At 30.8% G+C, this 17,598-nt stretch overlaps 2 protein-coding genes across 3 annotated transcripts in view; one reads left to right on the forward strand and one right to left on the reverse strand.

Annotated features, from left to right (window-relative positions):
• LOC105761207 (transcription factor ILR3) overlaps positions 1-17,114 on the forward strand; it is a 54,541-nt gene extending 37,427 nt beyond the window's left edge. The window contains exons 1-5 of one of the 2 annotated variants that reach the window (XM_012578956.2): positions 13,989-14,269; positions 15,597-15,659; positions 16,169-16,246; positions 16,334-16,496; positions 16,638-17,114. In XM_012578956.2, the coding sequence (XP_012434410.1) occupies positions 14,130-14,269; positions 15,597-15,659; positions 16,169-16,246; positions 16,334-16,496; positions 16,638-16,907 (714 nt within the window). In that variant the 5' untranslated portion in view covers positions 13,989-14,129 and the 3' untranslated portion in view covers positions 16,908-17,114. Of the gene's footprint in view, positions 1-13,988; positions 14,270-15,596; positions 15,660-16,168; positions 16,247-16,333; positions 16,497-16,637 lie in introns of those variants that run through there. The other variant, XM_052623285.1, reaches the window with a different exon arrangement.
• On the reverse strand, positions 6,516-10,042 carry LOC105761208 ((+)-delta-cadinene synthase isozyme A). Its single transcript, XM_012578957.2, has 7 exons — positions 9,895-10,042; positions 8,539-8,818; positions 7,997-8,369; positions 7,691-7,909; positions 7,472-7,610; positions 7,132-7,380; positions 6,516-7,041 (listed from the first exon to the last, which is right to left on the reverse strand). Exons 1-7 carry the CDS (start codon positions 10,009-10,011, stop codon positions 6,748-6,750), a joined length of 1,671 nt encoding a protein of 556 aa, XP_012434411.1. The 5' UTR covers positions 10,012-10,042; the 3' UTR covers positions 6,516-6,747.
• Positions 17,115-17,598: the final 484 nt, after the last annotated feature.

Below are 17,598 nucleotides of genomic sequence, written 5' to 3' on the forward strand. Positions count from 1 at the left end.
GAGAATGTCATGGGTTGCGCATTGGAGCACGCAACCATGACAAACTTGTACGAACCATCGTATTTGAGGGAGGTCACTTGGCCCAATCACACTGGCCCGCTGTTTGGAGAGATTAAAAGCCCACCTCAAGAGCCTGGTAAAAACGGGAAGTGATCTAGAAGATATAATTATGGAATCTTAGAGTTCTAATTGTATATAGCTTATTATGTAAGCTTAGAGTTCTAATTGTATTCAGCTTTTAACTGTAGCCATTGATGTACTTTAATCTACACCGTTGATTTTAGGGAGGCTCAACTATAAATAGAGACCTTTTTGCTCATTGTAATTCATTCAGTTGTTAATAAGAATTTTGAGAGTATTCACTCAAACTTTTCTCTCAAGTATTCTTGCTTTTGTTCATCTTTCAAGGCTCGTTCTTACTTCGTTCTTCTGCTGTTCTTCGTGTAAACCTTAAGGGAATTCTGTTGAATCCTTTATCATTGTGAGTTAAGCTGACTTAGGCTTTTTTACTGTTGAATCTTTTATCATTGCAAGTTAGGCTGACTTAGGCGTTTTTAAGCAAAGAAATTGCCTAAGGCCGCACGGATCCGTGGGAAAGCTCTAAGTCCGTGACACTATCTCATTCTCAAAATGATAAGCCACACCTAAACGTTGGATTGCATCAATTATGTCCAAATTTTGGTAAGGTTTATCAGTACTTATCACCAACATCCTCCTCACTTGTTGCTTCAATTCTTCGTATTGTAGATGAGCTTTAGCATCTGTATTCTGTTCATGTTTGAAACGCTTTCAATTCATTCTAAGAATCACATTATTAAATGTATTTTAAGGCTATACTTATAATCAATTTCATATAGTGTTACTCAACATTTTCAATTTTTTTTATCTAACATTTATGTCAAATACAGAATGAAATGAAAATAAATATATAATTTTCTTTTGAAAGAATATATAATCTTTCAAATATATATATAAAAACCTTTAAAATGGTAAAAGTATCATGGAGGCCCTTGTACTAGGAGTGAGATTTCATTTTGCACCCTGTACTTAAAATGGGCAAATCAGTCCCTATACGTTAGATTAAAGAGCAAATCGGTCCTTCTATTAACAAATTTATCCATTTTTACTATTAAAAATTGATCCCTATACATCAGAATGAAGTATATGTGACATAAGTGTTGGTTGTTTTGTCAACTACGGCAGTTTTTAACATAAAAATAGATAATTTTTAATGTGAAATAACCAATTTGCTCTTTAATCTAATATACAAGAAATAATTTACCTATTTTTTAATTAAAGGGGAAAAAATGAGATCTGAATCTTAATACAGAAACCTCATTATACTTTTACTCTTTAAAATCTATGTATGAAATACATGACACAAATAAACATAAGATATTCACATATAAGAAACATACAATTTCAGCAAGAGAAGAGAGGAAAATGTCTCCGCAAAAGTTGGGATTAAAATCGGCGAAATGGCGATTTTCCTTTGACATTTTATTATCTTGAGTTGCAACAAGATTTGCAGATTTTTAAGAAGACATTTTTTCTTTGTTGTGAGCTAAAAGCTATTTGAGATTTGTGCGATCCAAATGTTTTTCTAAGTTGCATGCATTTATAGGCACACATCTAAAATCTATTTGTACAGGCCCATTTTAACCTCAACACAAACGGCCAATTAAATGGACCAGCCCAAAGGCAAAGCCCAAAACCCGAATGGCCCAACTCACCAACCTCAACAGTCAAACTAGGGTTTCAGCTTTTCTGAAACCCTAGTACTGTCGCCACCAACCCTTCCGACTTCGGCGCCGCCTCCACTGCCACCACCGCCACTATCCTACCGCCACCTACTCCACCTGCAAACAATAAAGAAAAACCACAACAGCAAGCAACATGGGGCTTTATTTTTTTTATATATTCGGTATAAAAACCGATGAAAAACAGATTGAAGGGGGGACTTTGTTTTTGGAAATCAGTGTAAAATCGATTAAAAACCATTGTAATAAAAAAGAACGGTTCAGAAGAAAGAAAAGATTGAAGGTTTTTTTCTTTTTTTCTTTTTTTTCTTGATTTTTTTTTATTTCAAAATATTAAACAAAAAAGAAGAAATGAGGCATCTTTACCTTGTTTTACCGACACCGGAGCGATTAGGGGAACGAAGAGACGATTCGGTGAAAAAAAAGGGGAGACTTTTGGCCTCCCTTGCAGTGCACGGCAATGGCCGATGATCGACAATGACCAAAGGCCGGACCGATGGCCGCCGGGAAAGAAAGGGGGAGTTGAGAGAGAGTTTGGAATTTTTTTTTTTGGAAAACAAGGAAGGAATGAATTTTTTGAAAATTTTTTAAAATTTATAGGGGTACAAAACGGCACCGTTTTGGCCTAGCCCCAGAACGCCCAAAACAACGCCGTTTAGGAGGCCGGCCCGCGATCCGACCCGACCCGCACCCAAGGATCCGCGTGTTTTCGTCGGAGGGGCTATTTGCGCAATAGGCCCCTCCGCATTTGCGGCATAGCTTAATCCAATCCCTTTTGTTTTTTTTAATTTTGCTACATAATTTTATTTTGATTCATTTTGGTCCCCATCAAAGCGCAGTGTTTTGGGATATTTACTGTTTTGGTCCCCCCTCTTTTGGCGCATGTCACAATCTAGTCCTTTCTGTTTTTATTTATTTCGAATTCGCCCAGTATTTTTACTTTTACTTTAATTTAAGCCCTTTTGTAGCATTTTTATTATTTTGTTCATTAGTATTATTATTATTATTATTATTATTATTATTATTATTATTATTTAATATTATTTTATTATCATCGTATTTCCATTTACACTTATTTATGTAAATTTTTTATATGTTTATCTTATTATAGTATTATTATTTTAATTACTTATATTTATATACATATATGTGATTTTATGATATACATATGTAATATGCATATACGTACCTATATATATATATTTATATTTCACAATTTTTATACATATCTATATACTTTACTTTCATAAATATATATATATGTACTTACATATTCTTCATATTTTAAATACGTATTTTATATATGTTCTTTATATTTTTATGATTCATATATATACTTATATATATACTTTTTATATTTTATATATATATATACTTTTTATGATAGTTACATATGTATAGATGTACATGCTTACTTATATATATTTTATATAATAATTTTAAAATACATATATACATATATTTTCATATTTCCGTAATTTTATGTATATACATACATGTATATTTCCTTATATGCACACATATATTTTTTATATATTTTATAATTTTCATGTACTTTCATTTTTTTATGTTCATTTATGTACTTATTCACATGTCCATGTTTATGCTTTAGTTTTATTTATTTATTTATTTGCTATGGAATATGTATGATTGATTTATTTTATTATTCGTTTTTGTTCATTTTTTTATATTCACATTATCATGTTTATTATTCCATTATGCATATAAATATCATATTTCAAAAAAGGAAAATATTTCAAATTGAGGCAATACTTAGCGTTTGGAAATTCGAGAAAACGTGCCCTAAGGTGCTGGGTGTCGATTTTTCTCGCTTAACCAAATGGCTTAATATCCTTTAAAAAATTTTAAAATAATTTTAAAATAAGGCAATGTTTTGCGTTTGGGAAATTCGAGAAAACGTGCCCTAAGGTGCTGGGTGTCGATTTTTCTCGCTTAACCAAATGGCTTAATATCCTTTAAAAAAAAATTTAAAAATAATTTTAAAATAAGGCAATGTTTTGCGTTTGGGAAATTCGAGAAAACGTGCCCTAAGGTGCTGGGTGTCGATTTTTCTTATTTAACCGAATAGCCAAACATCATTTTAAAAATTTTCGAAATAAGGCAATGTTTTGCGTTTGGAAAATTCGAGAGAACGTGCCCTAAGGTGCTGGGTGTCGATTTTTCTCGTTCAACCAAATGGCTAAATATCCTTCTTTTTTTTTAAATTCGAAATAAGGCAATGTTTTGCGTTTGGAAATTCGAGGGATGTGTCCTAAGGTACTGGATTTCGATTTCTCGTTTAAACCAAATTGCCAAATATCCTCTTGAATTTTAATCCATGCCATTCTAGTTTTTTTAAAGGATCGTATTTTAAATTTCTTTAAAGTTTTCAATTTTCGACATTAAGACATTAAGTAATCAACTAGGTACCAATTTTGGGCGTATCGAGGGTGCTAATCTTTCCTCGTGCGTAACCGACTCCCGAACCCGTTTTTCTGAATTTCGTGGACCAAAATCGTTGTTTTAATAAAATTAAATTATTTATTAAAACAACCACTTTTCAAGGTGATCCGATCACACCTTATCAAAAAAGGATTGGTGGCGACTCCCGTTTTTGTTTTTCAAAACCCAAGTCGACCCCGTTTTTTCAATCAAAAAAATGGTGTCAACACTATTTATTCTTTTCTTCATCATCGAGCATTTGAGCCTTTCTAATCATACATTATTTTAGAAATAGTAATTTTCTTACCATTACACCATGAGGAAGTAGAGAGATGATAGAGTTTAAACTCGTACTATCAAAGTGTCAGATAAAAATTCTAATCATTATTTCAAACAAGCTTCGATTAAATAATATATATATTTAAGAAAAAGGTAATTATATGTGGAGAAAAATTATAGTAGTAATTAACTAAATATAAATAATAATGTGTAATAATTGCTTGACTATAAAAAACAATAGAATTTAGTAGCAAACAAAAATATATAATTCCCATATAAAAATCGTTAAGTTAATTATAAATATAGGTATAATGAGTCATAGTTCGCATACCGAAACAAATGGTTTTTTTTCTTTATGGAGAAAATCTCTGCTTGGAATTGGCAAAGAGTTGCAAATGTCAAGATTCAAATCCCATATCAATCAAGGATTAAATAAAATTGGGATACCATCAAACTTGTATCTCTTTTCAATAATTTAATGTTATTTTAGTATTTTCATTTAAAAGTTGACACATTATTTTGAATTTGATTTCTTTCGTAATGAAAATATTAAAATGACATTAATTATTGAAAAGGATACAAATTTGATGGTATCCCAATTTCATTTAATCCTTAACCTCTACTGCACTTGAGAATTCAAAATGTCTGAAATAATAACACAAAAACTTTACCAAGGCTTGATTCTAAAAAACAAAAAAACTTACATTGTGCCTACAAACGCTATTTTTAAATCGAATTTTTATTATGATAAGCCATAATTTTTTAAAAATTTTAATAGTTTTAAAATTTTAAATTACATTATAATTTTAAAAACTATATTCAAAATGGATTTGGACTAATGGTTGTTTATATTTAAAAGATATTTTACATTTAAATTTTTATTGTAATTTAAGCTTATATATTTCATATACCATAATAATAATGAATTTGAGTTTATATGTTACATGTATTCCATATATCATAATATTATTTACTTAATAAACTATTTTTAACTTTTAATTATAATTTAAGTTTATATGTTCCATATATTATATATTAATAAATTTAAATACATATTTTTTACTTTATAGCATCAAGTCTAAAATAGACATTTTATCTTCTCAAATACACTTTTTGATAATAATAACTATCAAACTTTTGAAAAACATTTTCAAAAAATTAAGGTTACCTGTTATATAGTTATGGTTTCCACATTACGCATAACCTAACTTTTTCACATCTATCTTCAAAGAAGAGAGATGGTCGCCTTGTCTAAAAATTACGATCTAATTTGAAATTTTCAAACTTTTAATATATCAATGGATTCAAATATACTTTCACCTCTAACTTTTTTTCTTGATAATCTAATATGACAGATCTATAAATTAAGTTCTCTATCGAATTTTTACTAATTTTAATAGACAATTGTACTTTTATTCTTTACCTTTTCACCATTTGTTGAGGCTTTGCTATGTCGTACGTCAGTTAAAAGGCCCTCCAGAAGATTTTTCTACAGCTGTTCTAATTTGTGCTTTTATTATAAACAAAATTAATAATTTAACTCTAGATTTATCTTTCTATGGTTGTATTGTTAGGGAGACCTTAGGTTCTTGTGAGTCCTTCGTTGATTTTAGTTTTTTTTTACCCATAGATAAGCTAATCATGTTGCCCATTGTTTGACACATTGATTGAAGCATGGGAATGATGTTCTTGATTTCAATCTGGACTACCCGAATTTCATCCACCGATTGGTGTTCGATGATATTACTTAGTTTATACAGATTTGTCCTTTATGAGCGTTTACTTTAAAAAGTTCTAGCTGTTGCCATCTTCAAGGGAATTCACATCATCTATACTGATATTATTATCACATTGATTATTCCATCCGAGGACATTCCCAAAAAAATTGTCTACCATATTTGTTATAATAAACGTTGATAATGACGGTAGAACGATTGCAAAGCAATAAGAACGATCGGCCTTTCACCCCACAAATCTTCTTATTTTGCCACTATATTTATTTTTTTAATAAATGACAGGATTCTAATCACACAATTTCAAACAACATCATTTCGGCATAAAGTTTTATTAATACAATAGAAAACATAGTCAACACCTAAACAACTCAAACTAAACTTGAAGCACTCAAACGTAGGAAAAGGTTGCCAAGCAGAACATTATTTTTTTTACATATGAGGTGACAACCCGATAATAAGAGACTAAATTTCACACGGATACCACTTTTCGAAAGTGATTTTGGGTTTATTCAAACTTTTAAATCCCTGAATCAAATTGAGATTGGATCAATCAACAGGGCAGTGATGCTAGTTTTTGCTGAATCACCAACACGCGTATAAGCATCTTCATCCTTGTAAAGTAGATCTATAACCCTAGTAAGGTTGAGAATTCGATTAAGAGCCGATGTCGGCACCACCGTTGGTTTCAAGAACGCTTCGTTCATATCCTTCCAAGCATTGTTTATTCGCTTGTAGAACTCATCGTATGCCTCTTGTGCTGATACCCCATATTGTTTCGTGTAACACTCCACAGCCGAAGGAACATGTTCTCTCTCTTGCTCAAACTGCAATAAATATAAGTTTTAAATAAATGTTTTAAAAAAATCGAATCGAAATCAACCCGAACACTACAATGATGAAAATAAATGATATACCTGATGGCTAACAACATCATCCATCAGCCTACAAATAATTGTTGAAGCTCGAAGAATCTTTGGTGTATTAAATGCCCAAGTGAATGTCTCCTTCGTTATGCTATCCTCCATGCCGACAAAGGATACAATTGTAAGCATTGGATAACAAGTAGAAACAAATGCAACAGACAAATACTCCTCCACCGTTGGCATATAATGTTCATGCAGCCATTTGGCCTCAACAAAGTAGGCTTGACATACTTGTTTCATCTATTGACAAACAAACAAATAAAGAAGTTAGCAAACACCAATTAATTTAGTTTATTGAAGTTACAAATTAAGAATGTTTGATCATATATACCGCTTCTTTTGCGAGTTGGACACGATATGATTTTCCTTGTCCGGACATCAAGTCTTCCATATCTTTAAAAATTTTTAAGAGCTCACTATAGCACAATTTCATGCAGTCTGGAAGTTGATCAGGGCAATTGATATCCCACCTACAATATGTCATCAATTCAAATGGCTATCTCTCTCTATAATTCAATCAAAAAAATTTTACCTTTGTCTGTTTAATTACCTTTGGATTGCTTTTGTAAATATTTCAAGTTCTTCATATGTGGCATATGCATCATAAGTATCATCCACAATTGATGTCAACGATATTACTTTGGTCATGAAAGTTCTAGCAACAGAGTAATGAGGTTCAAAGTATACTCCCAATATCCATAAGTAACATTCCACCAATCTGTCTCGTATAAAGGGAAAATTGGTTTCAACATCTAAACCTTTCCACCACCTAAAATAAGAATAAATATATATTATTTATAAACCTGTGTATAAAAGGTTCTTATTTGGATGAAAACCTTGTGGCACTATAGATTACCTGTATATCTCACTTATTTCCTTCATGTGCAAATGTTGTACCATTTTGAAATCTAACTTTGCAAATTTCATTAAATTTTTGTCTTGGGTACCATATCCTTCATATATGGAAATGTAACTCCAAGCAACCAACCTTGGTAAGCTCTTAAGAAGGGGTCGCTTTAGAGCATTAGCAATCTGTGTGGAGAGAGGATAGTCCCCCGTAGTTTCTGCCAACTTTAGATGAAAAGTGGTGAAAGAAAGAGCTTCTTCTAATAGATTTTCCTCGTGTAGTTGAAAATGTGCAGCTTCATACAATTCTAGCATGCCTTTCACATCACTAATTAAGGATTCTTTGAACTTTCCTTTCTCATTTTTGAACTTGTTGAAGGTCTCTGCTCAATCCAATCAAATTTGAAACATTACTTTCCTAAATGAAGTCATCAAAACTGAGAAAAACATAAAAGCAAGTATTCCAACTTTAAATTTATTGGATTTCACCTCTTAAATATAGTTGCATGTATGAACTTTTTATGATTATATATATAATAAATTAAAGCATACCGCACTGAACATTGAAGCCATGCTCTCTTAGCAAACGAAATCGAACAGCAGTAGTGTAGAGATCTTCATCATCATCAATCTGAATATGATTGCAGTAATGATCATATATAACTTCTAAGGCATCTTCTATCTCTTTCTCAAAATGGTAAGCTACACCTAAGCGTTTGACTGCATCAATTATGTGTAATTTTTGGGATGGTTTGTCCATATTTGCCACCAACATTCTCCTCACTTTCTGCTTCAATTCTTCATACTCTTGTTGGGTTCTGGCATCCATATCCTATTTAAGTGTGAAAAGTTTTCAATTAAATTTAAAGTATACATTTTCATGCGTCCATCATATTAGAATGAGAATAGAGATGAGAGAGTTGCAAAATTCAACTCTAACCTTTGTGGGTGTTTTATTTCTCAATGTCACCCACAATATTGCAATGACTAACAGTCAACAATTTTGCTACCCATTTCAGGTTAATTTTATAAAAACAAATTATATATATATATATATATATATATATATATTAAAAAGAACTAATCAAGAGCTTCCACTAAACCTTAACCGAAACAACCCCGGCACTAGCTAAACCTAACATGTCCCAGATTTACCACCATCACTAAAACTCAGTATTAATTAGATTTATTCACGGGTTGAGTTACTCGATCAAGTCTTAAGGCCCATCCAAAAATTGAGAGAGTTTGGAAAAAAAAATTAGATCCGTTTAAAATATGGGTCGAGCTCAGACCTTAAATGTTCAAGCTTGAGCCCAACTCGGCCATGCCCTTTTTTAAAGTTTGTAATATGTTAGGTTATTTTTATATATTATGTAATTTATAACACATAAAAATTAAATCTATAGTAATATATATTACTACTATAATATAAACATTAAAAAACGTAATATTAGTCCTTGTACGTTAGATCAAAGAACAAACTAGACATTCTATTAAAAATTTTATTTATTTTTACTATTAAGTGTTGATGCGGTTGATGGAATAGCGAGATAGTGATGCATGGCAGGCCACATGTATCTTATGCTGACGTGAAAAGACTAATTCAAGCAAAATAGATAGAATTTTTTACAAATAGTGAAATGAATAGAATTATTGACATGGAGAGATTAATTCAAGCAACCAAATAGGGACACATCATCACTTAACAGTGGAAACAAACAGAATTTTTAACATACAATGACTGATTTATCTATTTTTTTAAGTAAAAAATCCAACTCGTATCATATAAACTTTCATGATAGTTTTACCTTATATCACTATTAAATAAATAGACAGACCAAGTCCTAGTGAGGTAGATATATGTCTGTCTAGTCTCATACAAAGAGGTTTTCACACGTAGAAACATACCATTCCAGGAGGAGTAGAGAGGAAAATATCCCCCCAAAAGCTAGGAACAAAATCGGCCAAATGGCGATTTTCCTTGGACATTGATGGTACAAGGTTTGCAGGCATTTTAGAAGACATCTTTGTCTGAGATTTGTATGATCCAAATGCATTTAGGAGTTGCTATTTATAGACATCGTCAACCTTAAATACTATGTTATATATAAAGTGAGATGTTTGAATAAAATGATGTCCATCAACCACAAATGCATGTTATATATAAAGTGAGATATTTGATAATGGCATGGTTTTCAGGAAACTTAAATTAATATATAGTAGATCCTTGGGTAGATTTGATTGATATCTTTGTTGGCGCTTAGTGTTAAAATAATTTAATTGCTCAACCTTTTCTACAAACATTATATTGTTTAAGAAATTATTGTTTTCTTTAAACCAGTCTATCAGTCAAGAATTTTTATCTTATTTTTAAAGTTGTGGGATGAATCCATAAACTATGCCTGTATGATTCTTTAAATGTGTGAGTTTAAATTTCTATTTTATCAAAAAAAATGTTTTGGTACACCAATACTAATTTCCACCTTTTTCTTTCTTTTTAAACTTTTAATATGTTATTCTAGATCTTATTCTTCATCAACTTCGTTTTATTTTTCCATTATTTTTAATCATTGTACCGTCACACTAGCACTGACTATAAATTAAAATATATTAAATAAATATTTAAGCTTATTTTAAAATATAATAACTTAATTAAATAAAATAATTGTTGTGTTATGATATTTCATTTTTTAACGATATGTAACAACCCCTAGCCTGAATCCGTCACCGAATTAGGGTTACGAAGCATTACGGATAAAACACAGATCAAAATAGTCAATTCATTTTCGTTTCATTCATTTTTTTTTCATTTTTTTTTTTGCCAACATTTAATCCTCAAAACGTCACATATCATAATAAGCATGCTAAACACAATTCTATCATATACATCATTTCCAAGCCAAATCATATGGCTAGAATTACATTTCAAAAATACACTAATAGTTCACTAGCCTATACATGCCATATGTCATATATATAAAGCTTCAAAAGTACCAACAAAATGATCGATAGTGTGATGACTTTTCCCAACGATCCCTGAATTTGAGCTAACTTCGATAATCTATAAAACAGTGGAAGAATGCACAAAGTAAGCTTTGGAAGCTTAGTAAGTCATAAGCAAATAAATCATTTCAATGAAAATTATAATTCAATTCAACTAAGCTGAACTCAAACATATGACAAACACATATACAATTAAATAACACATATGAACTCATATTATTACATTAAGTGCTAACTTACCTTTATATTTTATAAACATATACACTCACACATACCTGAACCATTCAGTTTAAAACCACATTTAGATTTGTTAAGAACACATAGAAATCTTATAAAACTCGTACAATGTCATATCCCTTATATGGTCTTACATGTTAACGCATTTTGATGCCACTGTCCAAGACAGGGTCTTATACAAATCATATACGATGCCAATGTCCCAGAAAAGGTCTTACACGTTTTCTTACTTTGATGCCAATGTCCCAGACATGGTCCTACACAAAAATCACATCTTGAAGTCCTATTATCATGTCGTCAATTTCAAATACATTTTCTATGGTTCATTCAAAGCTATCGACTTCATAATTAAATTATTTCATACGCAAAATCAGTCATCCAATGCTCAAATCAATTCAACAATATATATTCATATACGAATCCAATTCAGCAATGAATATTGATATACCCAACAATTCGGCAATGTATAACCATTCACGAATCAAGTTCGGCAATGTATAATCATACATAAATCAAATTCGGCATCCTATATTCATAAACAATTCAATATTGACAATATATAACCATGTATGAATTAATTTCAGCAATGTACAACCCTGTACGAATCAATTCAGCAACTTATATCCATATACCAAACAATTTGGCAATGTATAGCCATACACGAATCAAGTTTGATAATGTATAATCAAATACAAATCCAATTCGGCATCATATATACATAAACAATTCAATATCGAAAATATATAACCATGTACAATTTAATTTCAGCAAGGTATAAAACATTTATATTTAATTTCAAAAACATTTATTTACTTATGAACTTACCTCGTATCAAAATTGGCGAAACGGATCGATTACTTGATAACTTTCGACTTTCCCCGATCTAACTCCGATTTCTTTCTTTCTTGATCTAAATCAATTCAAATTTAAATTATTTAAAAACATATTCATTCAATTTCATCCAAAAACACATAAATGGGAATTTTGCACTTTAGCCCCTTAAATTTCACATTTGTTCAATTTATTCCCTATTTCACAAAATCACAAATTACACAAAATTTCGATATACCCATGCTTAGCCGAATTCATTAGGGGTCCCTAGCAGCCCAAAACTTGCATTTATTTCACATTTCAACTACTCAATTTACACATTTCACAATTTAATCCCTAATTTGCATTTTCATCAAAAATCACTTCATAAAACACAATAATCTAACATCAAATATTTATTTTTCATCATCAAACAACAAAAACATCAAACTATCATCAATGAAAACTCACAAATTCATCAACCAATCCAAAAATTAAAGCATAGGTATTAAACCATTTTACCCTTGGTTATTAAACCATTTAAATCATCAAGTATAAGGCCATTAATGTCCATGAAAGTCCACTCACCTTATGAATGGTCTAATTACCCTTTAAGTACTTGTACATTTTAATTCCATAGCCATTTAAAACATTTAAACTAAAGAACTCAATTTTTACGCTTTATGCGATTTAGTCCTTTTATTGAATTAAGCATTTAAACTTTAAAATTTCTTAACGAAATTTTTATACTATCATTCTATCATGCAGCAAAATTTATTAAAATAATAAAATAAATATTTTAACTCGATTTTGTGGTCTCGAAACTACTATTTCGATCCGACTTAAAAACAAAATGTTATACGATAATAATATAAAGAATTTTCAAAATCATGTATTTCAATTAGTCATTAAGAGAAAAAATTACAATAAGAGATCAAAACCTGATTATTAAACTAACATCAAAATCACAATTTTCATTAAAATTGCAAATTTTTCTATTTTGAAATAAAATATCTTGAAATTCAAATAAAAAAAAGAAAATATTTATTTTAATTTATTTGATAAAAAGTGATAATATAATTTATTTTAAATTTTAAATTGTGATCACTTAAAGATTAAATAAAATTTTGATTTTGATTTTTTAACAATTCATTCTAAGATTTTATTAAATAAAGAAAATAATGTTAAATAAAATTTTGTCGTCTATTGAAAGCTTTGACTTTGACTTTGAATTTTATTGGATGAAAAAATATAATTGTGTTATAATATAGTAGGAAATTTAATGCGTATGTGTGGAAACTATATATTTAAAACTTGTTTAACAATATACAATAAATAATGAAACATATGGTTTGAAATTAAATAATAACATATGAAATATGTACGATGTTAAAAATTAAAAGAGATAGATTAAATTGCGAGTAAAACATAATTCAAATACGTAAATACATCATATTAAGAATACTAAATGCACTACAATTGTTTATCATAGTGTTGTCATCAATTTTGAGTTATGTTGAGTTAACTTATGGCACCAACTCAATCAACAATATTTTCAATATATACAATTGATGGAGATAATAAAGTGTATATAATAAAATTAAAATGTATAAAAATATCAAAATAAAACTTTAGTTAAGTGATACATAGGTCCAAATACCACTATATGTATATTTTTATCTGTTTTTTAAATAAAAAAATTATAATATCCTCAAATAATATAATTTAAAATAAATACGATAAGATATAAATATAATATCTGTAACTGAGTTAGTGTTAATGTCGACCGACACGTGACACCAACTCAATCATAGTATAGCTACTAAATGGAATATGCATAATGTGTGTGAGATATACATCCGGATTTGATACTCCATACCCGAAGGAACTTCAGACTTGGTCTAAGTTGCCAACTGGGCTTTTAAAGCCCAAAAAAGGGTTCCAAGGTGCTAATGCCCATCCCCTCCCACCAATCCTCTGTGTCCCGCCCTTTGTTTTTAGTTTTCTCTCTTGCCAAACAGAAACTCCATTTTCTTTGCCAAAAGCCGGAAATCAAACCAAACCCTTCCGGCTAAAAGCAAATTCAGTGGAGAATGGTATCACCTGAAAACACCAATTATTGGTCTAGCTTCGATTATGCAACCTTGATCAACGATATCCCTGCCCCTGACGGACCTTATTCCGGATTTTCTTGGCCCACTCGGCCAATCAATGCATCTTCTAATGTTTTCAGGTATGACCAAAAAAATCCCTCTTTTACTCTCTTTTTTTTCCCTAATTCAGTTAGGGTTTTGAAAAGTTTATTTGAATCTTTGATCGATTGCCGTTGTTTTTATATTATTTTGATCATCTAGTGTGATTTCATTTTGTTCAACCTGATTTGGGTTTCTTCGAAATTGTGATCAAGTTTTTTTTTTTTAATTTTCCACCGTTTCTTTCTCGTTAAAGTTATTGCTTGTAAAATGAAGTGAGGGTTTCATTAAAAAAAATCGTATAGTTTTATTTTTCTTAGGGTATATGATTGTTTAGGTTAGCTCGGTGTAGTTAAAATAAGGTTATTAGCTTATTTTTCTGTATATTTAGTGTCCTGAGAATTGATTTTAAGTATAGGTTGTAAAGTTCATCAATTTTTCATCTTAACTGAAGGTTGTTAGTGTTTTTAATCTAGACAAGGAGACGGTATGTGTTTCAAACAACCTATTAATTTGGGCATTTGGTTAAGTTATGGTGCTTGTTATGCCATCCAATTTGACAGTACGCGGCTCGAGTGCTCAAGTTGTCATGGGTTTTATGGCGTTGTGATCTCTGTAGTTGTAATTAATGACCATTCATGCTCTCTTGGGTCGTAGTTCATACATTCTACCTCATGTTATTTTTCAAAGTATGTTGTGTTTTACACCCAACCTCTGAAACAAAATTATCATGAACTTGTGTTATTTTTATGCTTCTCAGAGGATTCTTTGGAAAACAAAGCAACGTTATGAAATTCATATTTGAACAAAGCTGCTTGTGGAAGCATCCTTTTATAAGTTTCTTCCAAACTGGTATGATGAGGATGCTGTAGGGTGCCCCTTTGGAGTGTTTTGCCATGTGCAGTAACATTTGTTGCTTTATTACGCATGCTTTTTACCTAATATGGGATTTGCTTCACGAAACCTTGAGATGTTTACCAAATAAGAATTTAGGTCCATTTAGAGGGTAGGGGCATATCTGGATAAACCTTTTAAGTGCTAGCAGGAGCCTAATTAAATTCTTAATGCTTAGTCACCACTGCCATGTTCACCATTAATTTGGTCCTTTATCCACCTTGCCTTGAAATTTTTATTGAAAGAAAAACCTTGTTTCTGAATTTTTTTATTTTTGTTGAGCAGAAGTTTTCATTTGGAAGATTTATAACTTCCATTCTAGTGTAGATCTGTAGTTCATTGTTTATTTGCAAACAAAATTCTCTCTTTTTTTTTCTCAATAGTAGTGGCTCAGATGTCTTCAGTTGGATATTTTGTTTCTTTTGTTTGTCCTGACTCTTATTTTCTTTCTTGTGTGGTATGATCTGCTTCTAGTGTGGAAATTGACGGCTCGTTTGAGGATTCAGATGGCCTTAAGGAATCTGGTTCAAAGAAGAGGTACTTTCTTTCTTTTCATGATCTCTATGATTTATTAGAGGGGGAAAATTGATTTTAGAAACTACCATTAGTTTCACTTTCGTGATGAGCTAGTCTTCACTGTTTATTTCCTCGTGTGTTTATGAAAGTTTTAAGAACTTATTTAATTGGTGTACTTAAGTGAGTATAGAATACCTAAAGGAATCATATAAAAATATCCAAAACATTTTAAGGCTGAGGCATAGTTCTGGCAAGTAGATAAAAGGTAATAATATATAGGGGCATTATTTTTGCGGAGCTAAAGCATTTTAGTTTGTGTTAGTTTTGCAATACCAAATAGATTCTCAACTAAACTGAGATTATTGCCATTCTAGCAGCATTGATAAGATGATTCCGATGTGGCATGATCTTGACATTCTTGTTGAATATTCCTTTTGTATTTCTCATTTATGTAATAGACTCGGTTGCTAGTGCTACAAATGTATCAATTCTGTTAACAAGAAACTGACAAGACACAAGTGTTAATGCAGAGTTAGATCTGAGTCTTGCAATGTTTCAAGCTCCAAAGCATGCAGGGAGAAGTTGCGTAGGGATAAGCTAAATGAGAAGTACTCCCATCTCTCTTCTTGTGCCTTTTCTTTGCTTTTTTTCCTTTCCATGCCAAGCACGAATGTTCAACATTTTGTAAATAACAGGTTTATGGAGCTGAGTTCTATTTTGGAACCTGAAAAGCCTCCCAAGACAGACAAGGCTGCTATTTTGGTTGATGCTGTCCGAATGGTAACCCAGTTACGAGGTGAAGCCCAGAAATTGAAGGATTCAATTTCAAGTCTCCATGACAGGATTAAAGAATTGAAGGTGAGGATGCCTTGACGTTCATTTATGGTAATATCATAACTTTGGGAAGCTATTTTCTATTCGGGAGCTGCCAGTATCTCGGAAATGATTTAAGAAACATATGCATTTCACCAGATTAAGCTGTATTTCCTCATTTTTTAGGCTGAAAAGAATGAACTTCGTGATGAAAAGCAAAGGCTGAAGGCCGAGAAGGAAAAGCTGGAGCAACAGCTGAAGGCCATGAATTCACAACCCAGCTTCATGCCTCCTGCACCTGCATTCCCTGCTGCATTTGCTACTGCCCAAGGTCAAGTTCCAGGAAACAAGTTGGTTCCTTTCTTTGGTTATCCTGGAGTTGCCATGTGGCAGTTTATGCTGCCTGCGTCGTTAGACACCTCAGAGGATCATGTACTCCGCCCTCCGGTTGCCTAAGGTGGCAACCTACAATGATTTGGGTTTGCATTTTGATACAAAGAAGTGTATGCAGTTGGTCATTATTCTCAGATGTTCTAGTTTTAACTGAAGAAACTAACTGGATTTATTGGGTGACTCAATTGTAATGTAATGATTTGAAGCTGGTAAATCACTTGTAAATTTTTAGTAATTTCATCTGCTAATACATGTATCCCTCTTCAATTATATGCTTCCATGCAGAGATGCTGTAGGCCTTTTCCACTTCATGTATGGAAATAGGAGCTAAATGCAGTCATTGTTAACACAAAATACTACAATTTCTACACTTTTGATAGAATTAATGACCTTTAAAATGAGTCATATTTTTATTATTGTTATTATTTTGAAACAATTATAATAACTTATTTTGTGAGGAAAATTATTTACAGTTGTTGAGTGTAAATACTAATTTTTTTCCTTTAATTTTATGTTTTCAAGAATGTCAAAATTACTTAAAAATTAAAAATACAATTATACTCCTTGCTGCGTGTAGCATTATTTCTATTTTTCTTTAATTTTGTCAAAATTATATAATTTGAAAATGTTTATAAATCTTAACTTTGAATTTTATTTGAACATATTTTTTATAAAATTACATGTTAAATTCTAGGTGTTATTTTGTAAAAATTTTCATTTAAAAATTTTAAATTTATTTTATTTTATAACCATA

The sequence above is a fragment of the Gossypium raimondii genome, chromosome 11 (assembly GCF_025698545.1).
Source record: "Gossypium raimondii isolate GPD5lz chromosome 11, ASM2569854v1, whole genome shotgun sequence".
Lineage (NCBI taxonomy): Eukaryota > Viridiplantae > Streptophyta > Magnoliopsida > Malvales > Malvaceae > Gossypium > Gossypium raimondii.

Bases quoted from the DNA above. Each gene is read 5' to 3' on its own strand.
- LOC105761208 (XM_012578957.2), bottom strand. From the start codon at position 10,011: ATGTCTTCTAAAATGCCTGCAAACCTTGTACCATCAATGTCCAAGGAA. The intron at 8,819-9,894 runs GTATGTTTCTAC...ACACTTAAATAG, and splicing joins TCTCTACTCCTCCTGGAATG to GATATGGATGCCAGAACCCA. The intron at 7,042-7,131 runs GTATATCATTTA...TATTTATTGCAG, and splicing joins ATGATGTTGTTAGCCATCAG to TTTGAGCAAGAGAGAGAACA.